Here is a 24,957-nt window from a genome sequence, read left to right on the forward strand (position 1 = left end):
ACATAAAGAAAATAAAATTGAAAATCTATTTTCATAAATTACTAATAATTTATTTGAAATAGCATAATTTTTTTTTTAAGAAAAAATACAATAATTATGAATTTTGAAAATTACATTTTGCATTAAAAAAAGTTATTTTTAAAGAAACAACCCTACATCCAAAAAAACAAAAACCTTTCCCAAACTCCATCTTTAAATAATATTGATAAATCAACTTAACTTACATTTATAAATACTTTAAATATAATCTTTAAAAAATATTCAATATAAAAAATTTGCAATTTAAAAATCATTCATCTATAGACTATTTTTTAGTGTAATAGAAATTAAAATAACCTTCATTCATTAAAATAAAAATCAGAAAGAATTCCAATCAAAGGCGAAACTTTTGTTTTACTCTTATCACCCTACACACCTACAACAATCTTAAATATTAAAAAAAATTCAAATCAAAAGCGAAATTATATGTATATTTTTCTTAATTTAGAAACTATTATCACCTTACATATACAACAATCCGAAAGATATTTCTCCCGTCTCATGGGTGTAAGGATATTTTTGTGACACAAACATCCTCATGGCAGCAACAGGCTCCAAATCCTTTCTCCATTTCCATATGTTGGTTTGATCTGGTCGGAAGGAAGGTGTCTTTTACCTTACTGTTTACTGAATATCCCCATTTTATTTACACTGCTGATTTCTGTTTTCCGATTCCCACGCTGCTAATTTCGCTTGGTACTAACTCAATGGACGGGTTGGATGTATTTCTGGCCACTGCATTGCATTAGAACTGATAAGCCCAGCCTCTTTGGACTTGGACGAAAATACTGAGCCAATAAGCCAAGCGGGTAAGAGGCTTTCTGTTTAACAACTTATGAAATCCAATATTGCAGATTTATGGTTTTTATATCTTATTAGTTCAGGTACAAAGCATTCCAGTTGAAACCTACTTCAGGTAGGATGGCGCTTGTACCTGTTCGTCCAGCGTGGCCAACAGGCCTATTAGACTCTCTGAAGACTTCGAAGTCTATTCATGGTCAAGCTCTTGGCTTGCCAATTTCATTGCAGTCAAGAAGATGCAGTTCTTGTCCACAGAAGAAAGTTAATTGTTCTTCTCCACACGTCAATGTTAAAAATTCGGAGCACCCATCAAATGAAAACGCTGAGAAGAGACCAGCAAGATTCGGGTACAGCAGAAAAAACCCCAATCAAAATTGGGCTGCTAGGCCTAATGTTGAGAGATATAAATACCCATGGGAAAAACAAGAACAGGAAGGAGGAGGAGGAGGAGTAGAGGTAGGCCCAACTACCTTAAATTCAAAAGACCAGTCAATTGTAATGGCCGAAAAGAAGAATGTCTTCTATTCCCCTAGTGGGCATCCATCTACTTTACCCACAGCGTCCTGGATGCAGGGTTGGAATAAATCCCCTAAAAAAGGTCCCCAGAAGCTCATTCAGCCTGCTGTAGACTACACAGTGGGGGAATCATCGAGTGAAAGTGAGACAGATGAAGCCATTAGTATCACTGAGCATAATGAAGCTATGGAAAATGAGCTTTTACATCTGGAAGGACCCCGGGAGAAGACTGCAATGGAGCAAATTACGACCAAGCTGAGAAAATTTGGGTACATTGAAGGAGGCAGAAAACAAGAACCCGAACCCGAACCGGGTTCGGTTGAAGACATATTCCATGCGGAGCCTGGGATTCTTCCCAATACCAGAGGTGGGTATGATATTGAGGGAAGCTGGAGCACCCCTTATCCAGTTCCGGATGCTTTGTTACCATGGGAGAGAAGGGAAGAGAATGTACAAGAGAAAAATGTGGACAGGGAGAGAATAGTGAGGACGCCTACATTGGCCGAACTGACTATTCCTGAACCAGAACTCAATAGGCTCAGAGGCCGTGGAATACGCTTGAAGGAAAGAATCAAGTTGGGCAGTGCTGGTGTTACTCGTACGATCGTGGACACTGTACATGAAAAATGGAAAACATCTGAGATAGTGAAATTCAAATGTGAAGGTTCATCGGCCATGAATATGAAAAGAACCCACGATTTTTTGGAGGTTAGTAATTTTAATTGCCATCGTCACAGCTCTATCAATTGTTTGGGAATAAATTCTTAGCTGTGCATAAGGTTCATTATCTTTTTCTCTTTAGAAAAAACTTGATACTTATATTACTGAAGGGAATCCAATTGCCATTGCTTCAAAGTGTACATGCTAAGCCATCGTTATTTGAAAATGGTCTTCCACCACCAACCCATGCAAGCAAGACAAGTGTGTGAGATCTAGCTCTTACATTAAGCTTTTGGCAATCTTTTCTTAATACAATCAGGTGAAATGCAGAAGGTTCACTATTTTTATACATCTCAACTATTATTGTAATTTATAAAGTCGTATTTCTCTCAAAACTGATTTGAAGTTTTATCAGCAGTAGGGGAATTTGGTGACAAAGATAGTTTATTTATATTACACAATAGGTTTGTCCATAATTGTACAATAGTGGAAACTTGAAAGTTACTAATCTCTCCTAGTCTTCCCTGATTGATAAACAATTCGTACAATAGTAAATACAGAGTTTGTCAGAAGGTTGGACCAAGAGTAAACTGCTAGAGATATAGCTGTACATTATTTTTTTGATTAACAAAATCCACTAGAAATTGGAGCAGAAGTCATGATGGCTACTGGTCCCAAGCCTGCATCTAAGTCAATTACTTAGCTACTTCATTTACGAAGGTCAAGAGACTCCTCAAGAGTAACTCAGTTTCACTATAGCAAAGTTTATGAGTCCGTTTTTTACCACGTCAGGCACACACTTGTTTTTGGTTGTAATATTTATGCATACATACATATACAATACGGTTGTAATATTTATGCATACAAACATATACAATACCCCTCCATTCCAACCCTCACGCCTGTTGCATTGAATTTTTTGTTTATGTTAATGAGCTGGGCTGCTCATAATGTGAACAGAAACCCCTTTCCAGTAGAGTTTTTAAATTTGAAGAAGACATGCAAAAGCAACTGCTTGTCTCGTTGCATCTCTCTCCTGCCTCTCTCAAACTAATCTACCAGCCTGGTGTGGGTTGCTCCACTGTGACTGGGATGGTGTTGGCCAGGGGGGGCTAGGTGGCTCCCAATTCATAGTGCATGCCCCCGCCGCCCCCATACCCCAAAAACTACTGGAAGAGTTCGATTTCCATTCCTATTTCCCTGATCTGTATAATATTCTGCAAGGTCAGACTGGCACGTATCATACCGGGAGAAGGTACAAGAGGGCTCATACTTATTAAATAAACCATAATTTTGCATCTTCCAAATGAAATAGAGCATTGCAGACTGCACAAGCACCCCATTAATAGCTTAGTTAACATTCGCTTCAGCCTTGTTATATTATTTTAGAATTTAATACTTTTTGGGCAAAGCTGGATGAGATGGTTTCAAGACGAAGATAATTATAAAACAGGTTAAGAAGGCACTTAATATAGCATAAAACTTGATAATTGCAGCCCAAGCAACCACTGCTCACTTAGCAGACCAGGAAGTGAGTTTAACCAAGAAAGAGTTATATTGGTGTTATTAGAGAACCAATGATAAATGCGAGAGGAATGAGAACCAATCGTATAACCCAAGGAATACTAGGTATTAAAAGTCAAATACAACTTATCTTCATGGGGTTTAAACCTTGACCAACTTCCTCTAAGCTAAAGTTCTTCACTGATACCTTTATCTTTTTTGTTTTTTGAATAAAGCTTCCTTTAAACTCTATTAATAGGCAATAGTTACAAGCTATAATACAAAAAATTGGGCTGGCCATGCAACCTCCACAAGTAAAAGCAAAACTCAAAAGCGACATTGGCACAAGCCAAAATAAACATTCAAACAGTAATGTCATGAGCAAGTGCAAAAAGAATGGTCTAGTGTATGCCAAAAACACCCCAACAAAAAGCCAAAGGTCACACAACTAAGCGCTTACACCCTAAGTATAAACATATACTAAATAGTCATGATGTCCACTGTAGGAAGAGACTGGTCACAATTGCCAGGGGTCTTCCTCTAGCCTATAGTTGAGGATCATCAATGGTCTCAACGAGTCCCACCCATTATTTGGGGGCTTTTGGCCCTTTGAAATTGTTGGTGGCAGTGTAGGGAACTATTTGTCCATTCGTGGTGGTCTAGGCATCTAACTGTGTGTTCTCTTTTGCTATCTAGAACTTGTTGGCCTGCCCTATGTTGAGGCCAGTTGTGGGTAGAGCATTTGGAACCAACAACTTTGGATCTTATCAAACTTGGATAAGAGAGAGTGCTCAATGCTCAATAAAATGGATGCAGCCTTCTCATGGTACATAAGGCTTTGTACAAATAATTGAATAATTGTTGGAGGTGCTCCATCTCCAGTTGCACCTTATTGGATTGTGCTTCGATTAGCACATATATATGCAGCATTATACCAAAAGAATTGATGAGACATTGCATCATTATTAAAGAGGGAGTGGTTGTATTGTTTCCAAATCCAGAAGAGCACTTCAACTTTGAAAATCATCCAGGTGACTTGAAACTCCATAGTTGGAGAAGGTGATCACATGGGAAAGAAGAACTTTTGCCAATCCTAGAAGAACATCTCCACACAAAATTCCATCTCCAAGAGAATTCCCACCACAAAATTATCATATTTTACCCAAGTAGCGAAAAAGGAGTATTTCACACTCTTGCACATGAGAAGAGTGATAAATGCGTGATGATCAAAATGGAATGAGGGGAGCCTCTATTTTTATGACACTTAACAACCCTAATTTCCCTTAATTTAGAAGTAAAAGCCCTAATACAAGCTAAGTCACGAGGTTCGTGTTCGAGTTCGAGTTCGGCGACCATGAAATTCGAATAAAGTTCGGCAACTAAAATTTTGTTGATAAAGTTCGACATATAGAAATTCGAAAAAAAATGTATATATATATATATATATATATAATCAATTTAAAGTCAAATTCAAATAAATTTTTGGCTTAGCAAGAGAACAGAGGCTAGAAAATTTATTAAATTTTATAAATTATGTGTGATCAATTTTGGTCATTTTCAAGCCTTTTAATGTTAATCTTTATTGTAATTATCCTCCAAATTATATGCTTCAGAATCTACAGGTGAATATATTGGCAATGCTTTCCAATAATTTCTCATATCTCAAGGCATATCTTGCTAAAGAACTATTCCAATGTTCCACCAAGGTTCCGGGACGAGGGGGTGAGGGAGCGAGGGGGCGCGGGAGCGGCCTATGCAAAAGCTCCCTACCATTTTTTAGGAAACGTGGGGGAGCGTCAGGGTCTTAAAAATTTATAAATATAAAATATAATTTATTAATTGAGTCCACTATGACAATTTGGTTTGAATTGAAAAGCTGCAAAGCATGATCATTGATATGAATATCATTTGACATTATCCAAATTTATAATATCATATAAAATAATAAATTTAAAATTCTAATTCAGCTTGGTCAAATTCTAATTTAGATTTTGGTCAGACAGAGGGAGAGCTTCAGCTTGATAAGGTAGCCACTGAATTCTGTGAAAAGGTAAATGAACAGATCAGGAACACTGCATTGGCAGTAGAAGGGGGAACTACAATGGGTTGTCCAGCTGTATTGGATCCAACAGCTAGAAAGTTTGTTATATTATATATAATATAGACAATACACCATATGCTGAAAGAAGAGTTTTAGTTCCAGGAGAGATGAGAAGATCACATGAAAGAGTTTCTGACAGTTTACTATCAAATGACATTGACTGCAGGATGACCATCTGCGAACCAACTTGGGTGACCAACGATGGCATGGATAATTTGTCTACCTTATTAGAGCAATGCCATGCAGTTCAAACTTCAAACTAGCAGTGTATTTCAGGGGTGAAAATAATTTTCAGACCTGAGAATTCAAGCTGAGCCACTGTGCTCTGTGTAAATTTTGTAACTGTATAAATTCATATATAACGACAGTTCCTGAGATTTCTTGTTGCCCATAGTATTTTGTCATGCTTGTAGTAAACGCATGTTAGTCTATAGTCCACCCAATTATTTCCCACATGACATAGGTGCTGCTTCCATAGTTTGTATGTCAAATGCCATGCAAATTAAAAACACAAACTGAATGTCTCATATTCTTTGCCTGTCACTCCAGTTATCTCCCCACTGTAATCCAGCCATCACTTGAGAAAAAAAGGAGAAGTTTTGAAAGGGAAAATTCATGTACGTGCTATATGGTCCAGCAAATTTCCATGATACTGACCCTCTAAAATAACGCTTGTTGAAACCAAAAGACAACACAAGACGTTATCCCCATACAGGACATGAGTAGCTTTGTACCACTTTAGGTCTATTAAATCATAAACTATAAGCAAGGCCATTTTTTTGGGAGCGTGGGGAAACGTCCCCTCAAGGAAGGGAAACGTTTCCCTGGCACGTCCCCCTGAGTTTCCTCCATTTTGGGAGCGTGGGGAAACGTCCCCTACTCGTCCCCAAGTCCCCGGAGTGCGGGGGAGCGAGGAAACTAGACCCCTAGGGTGGGGGGCGAGTCCCCGTGGAACATTGAACTATTCCTTACACTCCACAGTAAAATGTAGTAACAGCACGGAAGAATAGGGCTATCATGGAGATGGTTGGTGGCTTGCTTCACTCCAAGAAAATGAAACTTCCATTTTGGGAATCGATTGCTATTTCCACAATCCATGTCATCAGTAGAACATCTACTCGTCCTCTCACAAATATGACTCCATATGAGAATTGGTATGGCAGCAAACATCCTATTTCACATTTCAAAATTTCTGGATCTGCTGCATGGGCTTATGCTCCTAATGATAGACAAAACCCATCAGCATCTCTAGACTCCTAGTACACTTTAATTGGTGAAAACGAAACTTTTCAGGGATACTGCCTTTAAGATCCCACCACTCATAGAGTGGTTGAATATAGAGAGGCTATTTTAATAAGGTTTCTACTCATGAACAACCAAGATCTCTCTTGCCATCACTAAATTTGAAAACAAAAAAGAGGAGCTCTGTTGATTTTTAGCTTTGTCAATCACTGAATTTATGATAAAATAATTTACATTTGTACATGATGCAAAATCAAATGGAATAAGCTGAAAATTATTTTTGAGATTGTTGATGAGGCTTGTATAATGTATTTAAATCATGTAGTTTATGCCACAGAAAATGGACACTAAAGCACAATAATTAACCATGACTAGATTGGTCAGTAATGAATTTGAAGTGGTTGGTGTTCACATAAAAGATAAGGAGTACGTAACTTTAACACTAAGAGCCTTACCATCGTCTTATAAACCCTTTTGAAATTAATTGGGAAAGTGAGAAAGCTGAGAAGAGCTTTTTATTTGCTAATGAAGAAAGAGTATGACTTGTGCCAAGAGGAAAGCACATCTTATAAAGCCTCCTATGGTAAATGGGGAATAGCAGCAAAATCAGAAGCAGAAAAAACCAAACAGTTGCCATAAAGGTAACTCTATTTCACATGCAAAAGACTGTTTCGTTTTGTTAAAAAGTTGAGCATTTTCAAAAGGATTGAGATAATAGTAAATAACCTTCAAAAGGATGCCAAGAACCTTTATCATTTATGACAGCAGTCAACTTTAATACCAAGTGCTGAAAACAGTCCTAAAATCACCACTCCTTTTCAGGTTAGATTGAAGCAAGCAAACAGTGGAAATAAACTTAAGCCTCTAATATGTTTTCAGACCTCTTTTCGTTTATGACAGTGAGCAGTAAACCATGAAGTGAGCCAATAATGGGAGCAATTCGTTCCTCAATATATCAAAATATAATTATATATAAACTCAAAAGTTTAAACTTTAAAGTAGCTTGGCAGTTTTAGAAAATTGTTCATGCAAAAAGTAAACTAGAAATCTAAAACAGGAACACAAGTTTTATTCTTGATGTTCCTGTTGCCCACTTGTTATATCAAAAAGTTCTATGTCATCAAGAGCAGTATGAGTTGTGAATCCGCTAGATGCTTCAGCACCAGATTCATCAGTGAATTCCCTGTCAGTGTTTATGTCACTATCAATGTACAAATCAGCATCATCCATTGTTGCATTTGGAACAGGATCGATCCACGGAGTAGAAGAATTGGATGACTCTTTAGCCACATTCTTCAATGCCAACTGCAAGTTACTACGAACATAAACAAGATCTTCTAATCTTCCAGATAACAATCTATTTCTTTTTTTGGAATGAATGTGGTCAAAGGAACTCCAATTCCTTTCACATGCTGATGCACTTGTTCCCTGGCTTAAGATACGAATTGCAAAATTTTGCAATTCTGGTGCCCCTGAACCATAAAATTCCCACCATACTGCTGGATCACTTTTGCTCCTATCATACTTTGCTGATTGTGTTCCAAATAACCCTTCTTCTAACCTGTATGCCCTCAACTGACTTCTGATCAAACCTGCAATATCTGGATCTGGATTTAGCTTCTCAATAGACTGGATAAGTCCATTCATGATTTCTTCATCCCTATGTCTTGGTAACCCAAACAATCTAGGGTCCAAATAGCATGCTGCTGCATGTAATGGACTATGCATCATCTTCCATCTATGATCAATTAAATCCCATATCTCCTTGTAATCAGCTTCCACATTATTAAAAGCAGTTGCAATGGTCTCTTTGCAATGATCAATGCTTTCATAAACAAAACCCATACAAGGTTTGTCACCATCAACCATGCGGAGCACATTAACAATTGGGCCACAAATTTTTAAAACCTTGTTTGCATTTTCCCAAAAGCCATTATTGAGCACTATTTGTTCAACATTTTTCCCCTTAGTTTCTTTTGAGAGGGTAGATCTCTCCCACTCAGTGTTGCAAAAAACAGCTCTTAGGCTCGCTTTTTCCTCAACAACTCTTTTCAGAGTAATATAAAAAGTGGCAAACCTTGTATCACAAGGCCTCAACAACTCTTTTGATGCATTCTTCCTGTATATGCTCAAAGTGAGACGATGGTTGATGATGAAGTTTGAAATTGTTTTGGCTCTTCGGATTGTTTCATTGACCCAAGGAAATTTGGCTAAGTCATGCAACATTAAATCCAAGCAGTGAGCTGCACAAGGGGTCCAATAAATCTGATTATATTTTTCCATAATCAGCGTCCCTGCACCAACACAATTTGATGCATTATCTGTAACAACATGGACAACATTTTCCACCCCAACCTCTTGAATCGCTTCATCCAAAATTCCAAAAATAAATTCTGATGTCTTCACTCGATCCATTGCATTTATTGCCTTCAAGAAAAGTACCCCTTGAGGACAATAAACAAGCACATTGATCAATGGGCGATGACACAAATCTGACCAACCATCACTCAAAATTGTGCATCCTGTAAGCTTCCAAGGCTCTTCAATATCAGCCAACTTTTCTGTCACTCTATCTTTTGCTCTCTTTAGCAAAGTTGTCCTTAAAGCTTCAGATCCGGGAGGAACATAGCCCTTCCCAAAATCAATGGCCTTTTTAATTACATTTTTAAAATATGGACTCCTCGCCACATTAAAGGGAATTGCACATGCATAAAAATATTCAGCAACAACATCATCAACTTCCTGTTTCTCAACAGGTTTCCAGAATTGATTTAATGTTTTCGTTCCACCTGTTTTTGCTTGAGTAGAACTTGATCCACCAATGTTTGAAACTGAATTAATGGTGTTGGAGGAAGACATGGCAATCTCCCTCTCAATTCGCTGCCTCTTATTTACCCTTTTCTGCTTTTGCATCTGTGAATTGGAATGGTCTTTCTGCACTGTGGCTTTTTGTTCATCGGTGATCTTAGTGCAGGCTTCAACACCACCTCCACTTCCATTGCTAATACCGAGAAGGTGATCCACTGCTCTAGTTAAAGTGCCAGTGAAATTATGTCCACACAGCTGACATGAAAGATTAAAACCATCTTTTTGGACAAAATTCCAAGCTACAACAGTTGATTTTGGGGGTGCCATTGAAATTTGAAGGTTCTGAACCTCTGATTGTTGAAAACTGGTGAAGACTTGAAGTCTGAAATGTCTGCAATTTTTTTTGAAATTACATTTTCATTAGTTGGAAAAAGGAAAAGTGATTCAAAACAGTTTTCTTACACAGGCCATACAAAAGTGATTCAAAACAGTGTACTGCTGTAGCTTTTTATTTTCTTACACAGGCCATACACTTCAGATCTAAAAGATTTAATGACCCTAACTGTTTTTAGTTAAAATTCAGTCAATTAACTAAAAACAGTTTAGAAAAGTTCAGTCAATTAACTAAAAACAGTTCAGAATTTTCATAACAGGCCTGAGGCCATACACTTCACTGTTCAGATCTAACTGTTTTTAAATTTTAGCATGTATCAAATTTCAATGTGGAGTTGAATACAGCGCTGAGCAGGAATCATATCACATTTCTGTGTAAGTGAACTTTCTACCTTCTTGCACAGAAACCTGGAACTTGGAAGTTCAATTGAAGCTTAATGAAAGTGTGTTTCAAATTGGACTGTCTTTTCAGAAACACTGCATCACAGTTTTGTTTTACGTGACTTCCAGTTCCAAGCAAGTGGAAATAAGTTACAAGATTTATGTAAATATAAATGCTGCTGAAGGCAAGAAAAGAAACAAAACGAACAGTTCAACTACAATGACTTTTAAATGAAATTTCACATTGAAAAAAGTTCAGATGTGGGATTGCATTATTAGTAACGCCTGCTAAACAGAGTCTTAATTCCATGACAATTAAAACAGATGCTGACTCCATGGAGTGTAGAGGCTGTAGCCTATAGCTGATGATTGATCTAACCGCTAAATGAATGCTTTGTTTTCAAAGATGGCAAAAGAAGTACCATAATTTGTTTGCACTGCAAGAAAGATGATTAAAATTTACATTCAAAAGGAATGGTGAAAGAAATTTACAGGTGTGGCTTATGAACAAAGGTGATTGGAAATGCATAGAAAAGCCAACAACAAAAGGAAGTGTGTAAAACTTTTGAAAGACAGGAAAAGAAAATCAAAATTAAATTACGTGTAATACGTCTGAGGGTTGACACTTAGTTAATATCACGAGGAACAACACGAGTGCAAAATTGCAAATTGAGTGGAAGATGAAAACCCAAGTAATCAACCATTCTGTCAAGAAAATTGATATGTAATGCAGAGCTCAAAACTTTGCTTAAAATCTGCTGTCATTCTGATTAAGAATGTTTGATGCATAGTTCAACACTCTGAATCCAATCTGGTTAGAGAGCTAAGAACTGCAATTAAAACACAAGTCTACAAAACAGTGCCTCAAACAGATTAAGAGATCTGCAAACTCAAATCACCACGCCAAAGGAAATCACATATGGAACAGTATCAAGTAAACATTTACACATTATGTATTCGGTAGACCCTCCACTTAACCAAATACACCTTGTAGCAGCATTTATCCACTTTTTAAAACTATTTTCTTTTTACTAATCACTTTGTCATCTAGATTATCTCTCAAGCTAGCGTGATATGAAAACAGGTATGCCAAATAGGAATGGTGTAGTCTACAGTCTACAGAGACTCAACTTTCAGCGATGTAATAAACTGTAAATGTTGGAAAATGCTCCTACCTGAACGCTGAACCCTAAGCAGTGAGAGTGAGAGCCTGACGGCTGCGCAGCAAGAGTCCTCGGAGAGTCGGACCTCGGTCAAGAGACGCGTCGGCAGCTGTAGACTGAAGACGTCTTTTGAAATGAAACCCTCCGGCAGCTGTAGACTGGACTGCAACTTGCAAGTTTGCAACAGAGTTTGGACCACAATGAAACCTTCGAAGTTAGAACAATGAAACAATGGAACTATAGTCTATCGTTTAAGTTTTAACCCGGCGAACAATGAAACCCGCGGGCTGCAGGCAATTTGCTAAAACGCGCGAAAAAAACGAACTTAAACGAACTTTTTCGAACCCGAAATGAATTTCATCGAACCCTAAATGAATTTGTTCGGCAAAAAATTCGAATTCATGATGAAATTCGAGTTCGCCATAAAATTCGGCGAACTCGAACGAATAAATTCGTTTTCGATTAAAATTCGCCGAATTTCGAACTTGTTCGTTGAAATTCGCCGAATCTGGTGACTAAGAATACAAGTTTATTTGAGTGTTCAATAAGTTGGAGGTTGCAAGCCAACTTCATAATAGCTCAAAAAATAACAAATAATGCCAAATATCCCACATGTGTGGGATAAAAGCCTCCTCCACTATGACGTCATCCTCTAAAGGAGCTCAAAATGCCACAAGTAATTGAAAAATACTCTAATGAGTGCACCATACTTCAAAAGGTAGCTCAAAGTCCATGGGTATGCCTCCAAAAGTGTCTACTGTAATGTCCTCCCCAAATTAAGGGCTAATGAGGGACGAAGTAGCCTATTGATCCCTGTAGGCTATAGTCTTCAATAATGGGGAAAAACCCAAAAATACCCATGTTTGGGCAAGATTTGGGGGCAGTTGGGCAAAGAAACCCAAGTTGGGGTTTGGAGTGTATTTTACTCAATCAATTAAGAGGAAAAACCCTTCTAGAAAATCTACAGATACAAGAGGGATGAACTTATTTGGATCATCATTGTGTGGATCATCTCATTTGTTTCTTGAGCATTAGCTTTGAGGGTTTTATGACCCCTTTCTCCTTGTCAATTTTGGTGGTGAAAGATTACACCCGAGTTGAGACATTTTCTTTTTTCTCATTATGTTCTGGCACAAGAAAACTTTCCGGAAGGGAAACAAATCCAAATCAGGTCAAAGCAAGTCAACATGACAAGTCAAAGTTGGTCTAACTGTCCCAAATAGAAGTCAAACTTCGGCCAATAGAAAAAGACCCCCTCCTCCTCGTACGTGTGAAAAGAACCTGCAAGTTTCAGAGCTATAAGAACCATAGAAGAGAAGAAATGAATGTGTTGAGGATGCTCCAAAGTGATGTGCATTGAGGTGTATTTATATGGGTTTTAGGAGACCCAATTTGTCTTTAAAGCCGACCTATTCTTTTAGTGCACATGTGGGTTTCCACATTAAAAATTGTTAAAATTGGCAACTAGGGCCAAACTCCATGTGGGTCATCTTATTTATGGCAGCTGATATTTTTATTGGATCCCTCTCATCGAGAGGTGTAGGATTGATCTAAAGGTCATCCGATTCCGATAAGTATTTATAAAGTTATGAATTTATTTATGTTATAAAGCAAATTGTCAAGTCGACCAACAACTTGAGTAGGCTCAGAAGCCCAATAGACGTGTCTATTCATCGTCCACGTTTTAGTATAAATAGAAGAAGACTTCAAGTCATTCGACACACTCACTCTCTTGTGATCTCTCTTCACCCTTTTTTGGGTTTGATGGAGAAGAGATCTAAAAGGAGTGCCCTAGTATCTACGCTGCCATAATGAAGATGAAATGCTGGACATCTAGACGCAGGCCCTATAGACACAGTCACAGAGGATCCTTATACGCTGTATAAAGGTGACCGTAATAAGCCCTAGCTACAGTGACAAAAGGAGGCACAACCGCAGTTGGAAGGAGCCCTACCACAGGTCCTATTATGCAGCTAAGAAGGTCTAATCACAGTCCTATATCCGCAGTTATAGTAGGCTTATATACGCTGCACAAAGGAGGGCTAAACGCTGTCAAAAGAGACCTAATCTATCCACTATTGAAGAAGCCCTAATATATCTAAACGCAGTCCTGTTCACGCAAAGGAGACCTGTTATACGCAGTCAAATGGAGCCATCCTAACACAGCAAGGAGACCTGTTATACGCAGTCAAATGGAGTAGATGTATCCTCGGGTGGGTCTAAGGTACAGTGTCCCTGTAGCAGACAACAGTACCTCGGACTACCCAAAAGCTTCGGTGATGATCACAGTAATAGAGAAAGTAATACTCTCCTCCTCGGTGGTATTCATCTCCATGAATGAGATCAATGACAACGTATTCCTGTGGCAAAGAGGATCTATGAAATCCTACAACAGTACTAACTCGGCATAGGAGTATATTACAATGAGAAGATTCAGATCTGTCATTCTCAGCATACTTGTAACTTGATGATCTCATAACAATATACCTCAACGTCCTTCATTCTTGACTCAGCCACACATATTTGGTGATCACTGTCTCAGTCCGGATACACTCGTGGTAAAAAGGGATCTCTATAATCCCTTCTCTAAATACATTCCAGACACAGTATTGATCTCAAAGTGTATCATTAATCTCAATACAACAAAGTGTAGGAAAGATGCAGCAGTAAATGATCTTGGTGATATAGTTGTGAAGACCTCAATGTTGCAACAACGATGGTTTCAGTATCAAGTAAGATCTTGTTGAAGGCTGCTGTAGTAATGACAGTGATAGTTACATTCTCAGCATAATGGAAGAAGCTGTATCAAGAATGATCAGTGACAAAGTCATGATCTAAGTTCTTGTAAGATCCTGATCTCGTTGAAGATTCAGAGATCACCTCTGTGGTAACTTCTAAGGGACAATCATGGTGCAGCAATGATGTTATCAATGATGACAGTAGTACTGAAGATATCAGTGATGCAGTAGGATAGCATGATAATGGACGAAATGCAAAACTACGATAGGTGAAGCTGTCACCTTGGAGAATCAGTTGAAGCAGAATGTCATGAACTGATCTCATCGTTATAGAAGATGATCTATGCTCAGATCTAGATAAGTCAAAGTGTTGACTTCTGTTGTAAATGTATTAGTTCTCTCTGTGCTGAACTTTGAAGAACATAAAAAAAGAATTGATCAAGGGTTTCCCCACATTGTGGGGTTTGTCCCTGGCTAGCGCCACATCTTGTGTCCTCTTGTCTTGGCTTGTCTTCTGCGATTTATGTTTATGTTCTATCTGCAGTTTACTTTAATGCTGATGTGATTGCTAATCTGGAAAAGATATTGCGCTAACTAAGAAAATTGAAATAAATTGCTCTAGCATAGAACATACCTAATATTAACAAAAATATACTTTTCTTTGACCAAATTAATTTCTTCCAAGGGCAAAGAGGGTCTTCTTTGGATAAGGAAGGTTGTCCAAAGGAGGGAATTTGTCCTTGATTTGCCAAATTAACACTTAGGAGAGAAAGTACATGTTCTAGATGCTTACGATGTTCCTTCCATGTCTTGCTATAGATAAGGATATCATCAAAAAGACTAGAATGAACTTTCTTAGGTAAGGTTTAAAATTCATTCATGGTTGCCTGAAAGGTGGCAGGGGCATTGGTTAACCCAAATAGCATCACCTTGAATTCATAGTGGCCTTTATGAGTTCTGAAAGCAGTCATTGTTATGTCTTCTACACTTTGATTTGCTAATATCTTGACCTGAGATCTAACTTTGAGAAATACTTTGCTCCGTGAAGGTTATCCAACATTTCATCTGTAAATAGAATAGGGAACTTGTTTTTTATAGTTATCTTGTTTAAACCTCGATAATCTATGCATAGTTTGAAAGATCCATCTTTTTTTCGTACCAATACTATTGGAGCTGCATATTGGCTTCTGCTTGTTGCAATAACTTCACACCTTAATAAGTTTTGAATTAACCTTTTTGTTCCAATTTTGTGGTGGTGAGGATATCTATAAGGTTTGATATTTACCGGTGCTGCATCTGGTTTTACCTCGATTACATGTTCTATCCTTCTTTGTGGAGGTAGCTTCATAGGTAAGTCCTGGAATACCTTGTCGTATTTGCAGATCAATGCTTCAATTTTTGTGTTAAAATTGGCAACTAGGGCCAAACTCCACATGGTCATCCTATTTATGACAGCTGATATTTTTCTTGGATTCCTCTCTCCGAGAGGTGTAGGATTGATCTAAAGATCATCCGATTCTGACATTTACAAATGAAGTTATGAATTTATTTATGTTATGGACAAATTGTCAAGGTCGGCCAACAAACTCATGTAGGGTCAGAAGCCCAACAGTCACGTCTATTCATCCTCCATGTTAGCCTATAAATACATGATGCCTCATCCTCATTTGGACATCACTCACATCCATCTTTCTCTCTCTCTCATTGGTTGGTATGGATTTCTAGGCCTCTCTCTCTCTCCACACATGCGAAACTTCAGGAGACCAAAATTTTAGGAGGCCGAAATTCAGGAGGCTGAAATTTCAGGAGACCGAAATTTCAGGAGACCGACTTTGACCAGTGTTGACCCTGTTTAACTTCAGTTTTGTGAGGGAGACTTCTGTTTGGGTAGGCCACATTTCTGGGGCACAGAAATCGAGGCTAAACTTTGACTGTTGACCAACATTGATTGCAGCTAGGCTTGACCACAGGTGGATTGTTTGAGCAAATTTTGATTTGGCTGTTTTGAGGGTTGATTCATCTTGTTGTTTGGAGGCCAAAGTTGACTAAAGTTGACCAATTCGTTGAGGGTCAAATCTGTCCTATTGACTAGTGTTGACTTTTCTGGTTAGGGCTCTTTTGCTGTTGTTATAAATTATCAGATTTGTAAATTGCACTATCTCTCTCTCTCTGCTAAACTATTGAAGACTATAAGAAGAATTGATCAAGGGTTTCCCCGCATTGGGGTTTGTCCCTGGCTGGTGCCACATCTTGTGTCCTCTTGTCTTGGCTTGTCTTCTACTGTTTATGTTTATGTTCTATCTGCATTTTACTATCATGTCGATGTGATTGCTAAACTGGATATTAATATTGGGCTAATTAAGAAATTGAAGTAAAATTACTCTAAAGCATAGAACATACCATTGTTGCCTAAATTTAACATGGTATCAGAGGTGAGGTGAAGACAAAACCCAAGCAAGAGTGAAGGAGCAATCACCAAAGACAGTTGGACAAGGACAAAAGGTTCAATGGGTTCCTCATCTTACTTCCCGGCTGAGGACAAGCTCCATGATAAATCTGACTATCATGGATAGAAGATGTCTCTTGATTTGACCTTGGAAGAAAAAGAAGTGATGGATTATGTGCAGGGTAAAATCCCTGAACCTCCTTCAAATGCAACGGCTGCTGCGAAGACCAAGTACAATAGCACTGAAGTCAAAGCGAAGAAGATTATCAGGGATTCCATTGACAAGCATCTGGTGGCCTATATCTCCGAATTTAAGACTTCCAAGGAGATTTACGACATGTTGGTCGGCATGTTCAAGGTTAGTAATGTTAATCAAATTCTATTTCTCAAGAATAAGTTGAAGGATATTAAGAAGGGCAAGGATGAGGACATTCAATCCTATTTCCTGAGGATTACTGAGATCAAGAATGATCTCCTCTCGATTGGAGAAGTCATTCCTGATAGGGAACTTACTCTCACCACCCTTGGAGGACTCTCACCTGAGTGGTATGTATTTAGAACCACTATACTCAACAATGATCGAATTCTAGGGTTTGAAGGATTGATGTTGAGATGCATTCGAGAAGAAACAAGAATAGTGGAACAAGAAATGCCTTCTAATAGAAGCAACCTCACTGCATTCTTCGCTCATGTCAAGAGGAAGAACAATGTAGGTTCAAAGAAGTAAATTCAAGGAAGATTGGGATTCAAAAATGGAAGGAAGGGAAGATGCTTTGTTTGCAATAAGTTTGGCCACTATGCAAGGGAGTGTCCAAACTCCAAATGGAAGGGACACATCGCATGATGATGATCACAATCATTCCAGGGGCAACTTCAACAACAATGATCAAAGGAATGATGGTCCAATGGCAGAGAAAAAAGGAATGCGGGACATCAAGGAAATGGTCAACCCTCCAAGAAATCAAGGAACTCTAGGTATGAAGAATCCAATGTTGTTAACAATAAGCAAAAAGAGTACTATCTTATATCGGCCCTCTCCACTGCCTCTCCTCCGGACACTTTGGGAAATTCGCTGATTGATAGTGGTGCCTCAAGGCACTTCACCGAATACAAGGAAGCCCTTTCTAATCTAATAGAAAAGGAGACAAACTTGGAGATCATCCTTGGAGACGATGCCACCTATCCCGTGAAGGGAGTAGGGAATGTTACCCTTCAATTGAATCAAGGTAACACTATTCATTTGCAAGAAGTACTATATGTACCCGATCTCAAGAAGAACCTGGTGTCCATTTCGGCAATGGAAGACAAAGGATTCAAGGTGGCTTTTATCGATGGAAAGGTACATGTTTGGAAAAGAAATTTTAAAGATGCTTTTACTCTTGGGTTTAGGGTTGACACTTTATATCAAGTTGGAGGAAGTCCATTGGGAGCCATGTCTTGCAACACATCTCTACAATCTGAACTATGGCACCGGAGGTTCGCCCATCTTCATTATAAGGCCCTACCCGATGTGAGACAAATGGTGACAGGTATGCCCGAGTTCAAAGTAGAGCATGAAGGTGTATGTCCGGGATGTGCCGAAGGAAAACTTACAAGGGGACCATTCCCCTCAAGTAATAGCAAGACCACAAACATATTGCAATTGATCCGCTCCAACATATCTGGTATGATGCTTGTAAACTCTTTGGGAGGATACTTATATTATCTTACCTTTACGGATGATTATTCTCGCAAGACCTGGATCTACTTCTTGAAGAAGAAGGATGAAGTGTTCACTTGGTTCCGACATTTCAAGGCCTTGATCGAAAACCAATTCGAGAAAAAAATCAAGATATTGAGGACTGATAATGGGACCGAGTACGAATCCAATGAATTCCAAGATTATTGCAGAGAAGCTGGCATTAAGAGGGAGATTACAACACCATACACACCCTAGCAGAATGGTGTGGCTGAAAGGAAGAATTGCTCTATTGTAAACGCTGTTCGTGCCATGCTTCATGATCAAGGCCTTTCGAAGTTTCTATGGGCTGAAGTTGGAAATACCGCCGTGTATGTTCAAAACCGATGCCCTCATCAAGCATTGGACTCCAAGACTCCCGAAGAAATGTTCACTGGTAAGAAACCCGATGTCTCTCATTTTAGAATTTTTGGAAGTCCCGTATATTTTCATGTGCCGAAATAGAAAAGAAGAAAATTGGGTGCATCTGGGAAGAAAGGAATCTTTGTGGGCTATAATGAAAATTCCAAGAGATATAGAATTTATGTGGCTAGTCAAAAGGAAGTTGAGATAAGTCATGATGTCACCTTCGACGAAGATATGGCCCTTAGGAAGATCAACAACCTTCCCATCCTAAAGAAGGACAAAGAAGCTGACACCAAAAATCAAGGTGAAAAAGAGGATGAAACAATGCCTGATGTTGATGAACCTATGGATCCTATAGATCCTCCTTCCCATGAGCCCTCCTCCTCCAAGAGGAGACCCTCATGGCTTAGGGAGACTCTCGAAGATGCCGAGAGACATATTGCACCAAGGGGGACTTTCCGTGAAAGCAAGAAGCTGAACAGGTATCAAGGATATTTGATCGTCATGAGAACTATCATTCAAAATAAGCCTTCATCATTCGAAGAAGCCGTGAAGCACCAAGTATGGAAGGATGCTATGAATGAAGAGTATGAGTCAATTATGAATAATGATGTTTGGGATGTGGTCCCTAGACCCCACGACAAATCGGTTGTCACCTCCAAGTGGCTCTACAAAATCAACCATGGAGCTGATGGAAGTGCAAAAAAGTTCAAGGCTCGCTTTGTTGCTCGAGGCTTCTCTCAAAAGGAAGGTGTAGATTACAATGAGATATTTGCACCTGTTGCCCGATACACCACCATCTGCTTGATCATAGCCCTTGCTGCCTCGCAAGGATGGAACCTACATCAGATGGATGCCAAGACTGCTTTCTTGCATAGTTCAATCAAAGAAGAAGTCTATGTGGAACAACTCGAGGGGTTTGAGGTTCATGACCGGGAATCTCATGTATGCATGTTGAAGAAAGCTCTCTATGGATTGAGGCAAGCACCCCGAGCTTGGTATGAGAGGATCGATATCTATTTGATGAAGCTGGGATTCACTAGAAGTGAAGCTGATCCGAACCTTTACTTAAGGTTGAAAATGATAAACCTCCCATTCTAGTACTTTATGTGGACGTCCTCTTTCTGACAGGTGCAGACCCTCTCGTTCACAAATGTAAGAGGGAGTTCGCTTCTGAATTTGAGATGGACCTAGGACCGATGCACTACTTCCTAGGGTTGGAGGTCTGGCAGAAGCCAGGTGAAATTTTCCTATCTCAAGGAAAATATGTTGTGAAGATATTGGAAAGATTTGGGATGGTGGACTGCAAGCTTGCGACTACCCCGATGGAACTTAACTTTAAGAAGTTACGTGGTAGTGTGGAACTTAACTTCTTGATACGCAAAGAAATATATATATATATATATATATATATATATATATATATATATATATATATTAATAATTAGTTGACCAAAGATGATTGTTTACAGTGGGGGTTCCTGGCTTATATACCGCCATGGGCACCCTTTGGGGAAAGGGCATGATCTTATGATCGTACCCTTTCATCTAATTAACCTAAAATTAAATGATAAAACTAAAATTTAAATAATAAATAATTTTTACATAACATTGCCTTCCTCTCAAAAGAATGCTTTGGCCTCAAAGCATACGTAACGACGAATGTTGTTGACAAAATGATTCATTCTCCCAAGAAGCGTCTTCTTTGGGTAAGTCCTTCCACTTGATCAGATATTCCTTGATTGTACGATGTCGAAGCTTTTTTTCTTTAGTAGATAAAATACCTTCTGGCTCTAGAATTACCTTTCCCTCATCATCCATAGATGGAAGCGTTGTTTGCACTCATTGATTGTTGCCTAGTGCCCTTTTAAGGTAGGATACATGGAAGACGTTGTGAACACGACTTGTCTCTGGAAGGCTTAAACCATACGCAACTTGGCTAATCTTTTTGTTGATCTGATAAGGTCCATAGAACTTTGGTGCCAATTTGTTTTTTCCTTTCTGTTTTAAGGATAATTGTTTGTATGGTTGGAGCTTGATAAACACCCATTCTCCAACTTCAAACTCTCTTTCGGTTTTGTTTCGGTCTGCTTGTTGCTTCATACAATTCCTTGCATTATTCAAGTTTTCTTTTAATATTTGGATGATTTTTTGGGTTTCTTCTAGTTGATCTTTAACAACAGGTAGATTTGTCTGGACAACAGCTAGATCCTTCCATTTTGGGGGTTCATACCCATATAAAGCTTGAAATGGCATCATTTTTGCTGACGTATGATAAGTAGAATTATACCACCACTCAGCGAGATGTAACCATTGAGCCCACTTATTTTGTTTTTCTGTAGCGTAGCAACGTAGGTAGGCCTCCAAACATTTATTGACAACCTCTGTTTGGCCATCTGTTTGAGGGTGATAAGCGGAACTCATATTTAGGTAGGTTCCTATGTGGTTGAACAACTCCTTCCAGAAATTACCCTTGAATTTGGCATCTCTATCACTCACAATGACTTTCGGAAAACCGTGTAACTTATATATATTTTTGCAAAATATTTCAGCGATTTCTTTTGCTGAGTATGATTTCTTTATTGCCATAAAGTGAGCATATTTGGTGAGTCTGTCGACTACTACGAAAATCTTGTCCTTGCCTTCAGATACTGGTAATCCTTCGATAAAGTCCATCGAGATTTCTTCCCATTTCTGATTTGGAATGTTTAAAGGGTGAAGTAATCCCGGTGTCGTAATATTTTCACTTTTATTCCTTTGACATGTGTCACATTCTGCTACATACTTCTGAATATTGCGACTCATTCCCTTCCAAAAGAAGGATTGACGTGCATTGTAGTAAGTCTTAAAGAATCCTACATGTCCAGCTGACGGTGAGTCGTGATTCCTTGAGTATCATAAATTTAAACTTGGAATTTGTATTTAGATAGATTCTTCCCTTGTACCATAGGATATCATTCTTCCACTCAAATTTTGAGTTGTTGGGAAGGTTATTGATTATTGCCGTTATTTCTGGATCCTTGGCATACTCACTTCGAATTTCGTTAAGCCATTCAGGAACAACAACCGAAATTGCAAGTAGTGTTGGTTCTTCATCTTTTCTGGATAGGGCATCTGCTACTACATTGTCTTTTCCTCTTTTATGTAGTATTTCCAAGTCAAAGGCGGCAATTTTTTCAATCCATTTTTGTTGTTCTTCGGAAAGTGTTTTTTGTTGAAGGAGATGCTGGAGATTGTTGTGGTCTGTTTGAATGGAAAACTTACTTCCCAAAAGATATTGCCTCCACTTAGCTAGTGTGTGCATGATAGCGAGCATCTCTTTGTTGTATGTGGATTTGAGGCGTTCTCTTTTGTCGAGCTTCCTACTTTCAAAAGCTGTTGCCCTTGTTGCATTAATACTGCACCTATATCGAATCCGGAAGCATCACACTCAATGATAAATGGTTTAGAAAAATCTGGTGTTGCTAATACGGGAGCATTAGACATAATTTCCTTTAATTTTTCAAAACACCTTCCTGCTTCCTCATCCCATAGAAACGAATTCTTCTTTAAAAGATTTGTCAGAGGTGCAATTATATGTGCATAGTTTTTAATAAACCTTCGGTAATATCCAATCAAACCTAAGAACCCTCTTAGCTTGGATATATTGACAGGTTTGGTCCATTCTTTTATAGCCTTGATTTTATTAGGGTCCACCTTTACACCTTCATGGGATATAATGTGTCCAAGGTATTCTACTTCTTCCTTTCCGAAGGTGCATTTGGATTTTTTTGCATAAAATTGATGTTCTTTTAGTAGTGTAAGAACCTTGTCCAAATGTTGCAAGTGCTCTTTCCAAGTTTTACTGTAAATTAGAATATCGTCAAAGAATACTAATACAAACTTCCTAAGATGTGGACGAAATAATTTGTTCATAGTTGCTTGAAACGTTGCTGGTGCATTGGTTAATCCAAACGACATTACTTTAAATTCATAGTGACCTTCGTGTGTTCGTAATGGCGTTTTTGGTATGTCTTCCAATCTGATTCTGATTTGATAGTAGTTTAATCTTAAGTCCAATTTTGAGAAGTACTTTGCGCCATGTAGCTCATCCAACATTTCGTCGATAAAGGGAATGGGGAAGTTGTTTTTTATTGTTATTTTGTTTAATCCTCTATAATCAACACATAGCCTGAATGAACCATCCTTCTTCCTTACCAATACCACTGGAGCAACGTAAGGACTTTTACTTTTCGAGATGATCCCACGCTTTAAAAGGTCTTGGATTAATCTCTCAATTTTCGTTTTTTGGTGATGTGGATATTGGTATGGCTTGATGTTGACGGGGTCTGACCCTGCCTTGACTTCTATTGTATGCTCAATTTCCCTATTAGGTGGCATCTTCATAGGTAGGTCTTGAAATACTTTTTCATGCTTCTGAATTAGATCTTGTATCTCTGGTGACTCTTCACTGATCATATTTGCAGATAACATTTCTAATTGGTGACATTGTACTACATAAGCGGGTGCTCCTTTTCGAATCATCTTCATCATCTAAGATGATGATACAACTTGATTTTCTGGTGCTTGGAATCCGTGTAATTTGTACCTCTGACCCCCCCATTTGAATTTTATGAATTGTACTTGATGGTTGGCGGCATAAGTACCTAAGGTTCGCAGCCATTGGATACCTAAGACAACATCTACTCCTCCTAATGGTACAGTGAAGAATGAAGATTCTAAATTAAAGTCTTGAATCTGCAATTTGACCTTATGGCATTTTCCCACTTTTTCAATCTTCTTACCGTCAGCTACCATTACCTTCATGTTTGGTAAGGGAAATGAAAAAATATTGAGTCTCTTTGCCATGGTTGCATCTAAAAAATTGTGGGTGCTGCCAGAGTCAATGAGAACCACTACGTTGTTCTTCTTTATATGTCCTTTCAACTTTAACGTCTGAGGTTGTGATATACCTGTCATAGCTGATAGCGACACTTGCGGAATACTTCCGTCATCTAATTCTGGTGAGAATTCTGGGACATCTTCTGTTTCTTCTATGTCAGAATCTTCACTGTTTGAATCATTAGTTGCTTCACAATTATATAGGTTTTTTGGTTCTTTTCCTTTAGCACATCTATGTTTGGGGTCCCACTTCTCACCACAGCGTTTGCATTTACCTTCTTTTATCCTTTGCATTTCCACATTAGATTTTTCATTTTCACGACGATGTGGTGGAACATATCTTGTATTGTTTGAGTCCACATACTAGGGTATTCTTCGTCTTGAATATGTTTTTTCCGATTTTGACCAAAATATTTGTTCGAATTTCTTTTCGGCCGTTTTTTCTTTTCGTCTTGCTACTTCTATTGATGTAATGTCATGCATCTCAAGTTCTACTTGTAAATGGGTTTTAAGTCCCGAGACGTATGATTGAATTAGACGAGATTCTGATAACTCAGGTACTCGTGTTACTAAGGTCTCCCATTCTTGAGTGTATTCGTCCACACTTCCTTTTTGTTGTAATTTGATGAGTTTTGAAAAGAACTCTTCTTCCTTTAAACCTTGGAATCTTTTAAAGAATGCATCCTTAAATTTTCTCCAACTAATGACGTGTGTTGTCTTTTTCTGCCACATATACCAATTATATGCTTCCCCTTCCATTTTCATGGATGCATGCCTGAGATTTTCGTCATCATCATTGATGTCATATATCTCAAAGTATTCTTCTGCTTTATTTATCCATGCAACATTGTTTTTTTCGTTTCCATCGAATTTGGGCATCTCGACTTTTTCCCTTCATTGGTATGTCGCTAATGGTTGAGCGAAAAAGGGGTGTTGATTGGTAAAGGTATCCCAGAGTTGCTTATTTGTAAGAGTCGCGTTACTCATTTCTTGGTGGGGTGTCGCCGATTTTTTTGGGGATTCAGCTTTTCCTTGAGAGTCTGTTGATTTCGTTGAATCTGATGAGTTGTGCTCTTGATTTTCTTCATCTTCTTGTAGTAGTTGTGCGGGTGTAAAATTCATCTTTTTACACATAAGGTTCAGCAATGTTAAGGTCTCTTTTTGATTCACGTCTGATTGGACACGGTGATGCTCCATCTGTA

At 38.5% G+C, this 24,957-nt stretch overlaps 1 protein-coding gene across 1 annotated transcript in view; it reads left to right on the forward strand.

Annotated features, from left to right (window-relative positions):
- Window positions 1-515: 515 nt before the first annotated feature.
- The window catches only part of LOC149185783 (CRM-domain containing factor CFM3, chloroplastic/mitochondrial-like), a 204,974-nt gene continuing 180,532 nt past the window's right edge, over window positions 516-24,957 (forward strand). Inside the window, exon 1 of the mRNA XM_089410797.1 lies at window positions 516-2,064. Coding sequence (XP_089266923.1) covers window positions 961-2,064 — 1,104 coding nt within the window. The 5' untranslated portion in view covers window positions 516-960. The remainder of the gene's footprint in view (window positions 2,065-24,957) is intronic.

This window comes from Pinus tabuliformis, chromosome 3_1, assembly GCF_031772625.1.
Source record: "Pinus tabuliformis cultivar Carrire ecotype Pingquan chromosome 3_1, CPIR1, whole genome shotgun sequence".
Classification (NCBI taxonomy): Eukaryota; Viridiplantae; Streptophyta; class Pinopsida; order Pinales; family Pinaceae; genus Pinus; species Pinus tabuliformis.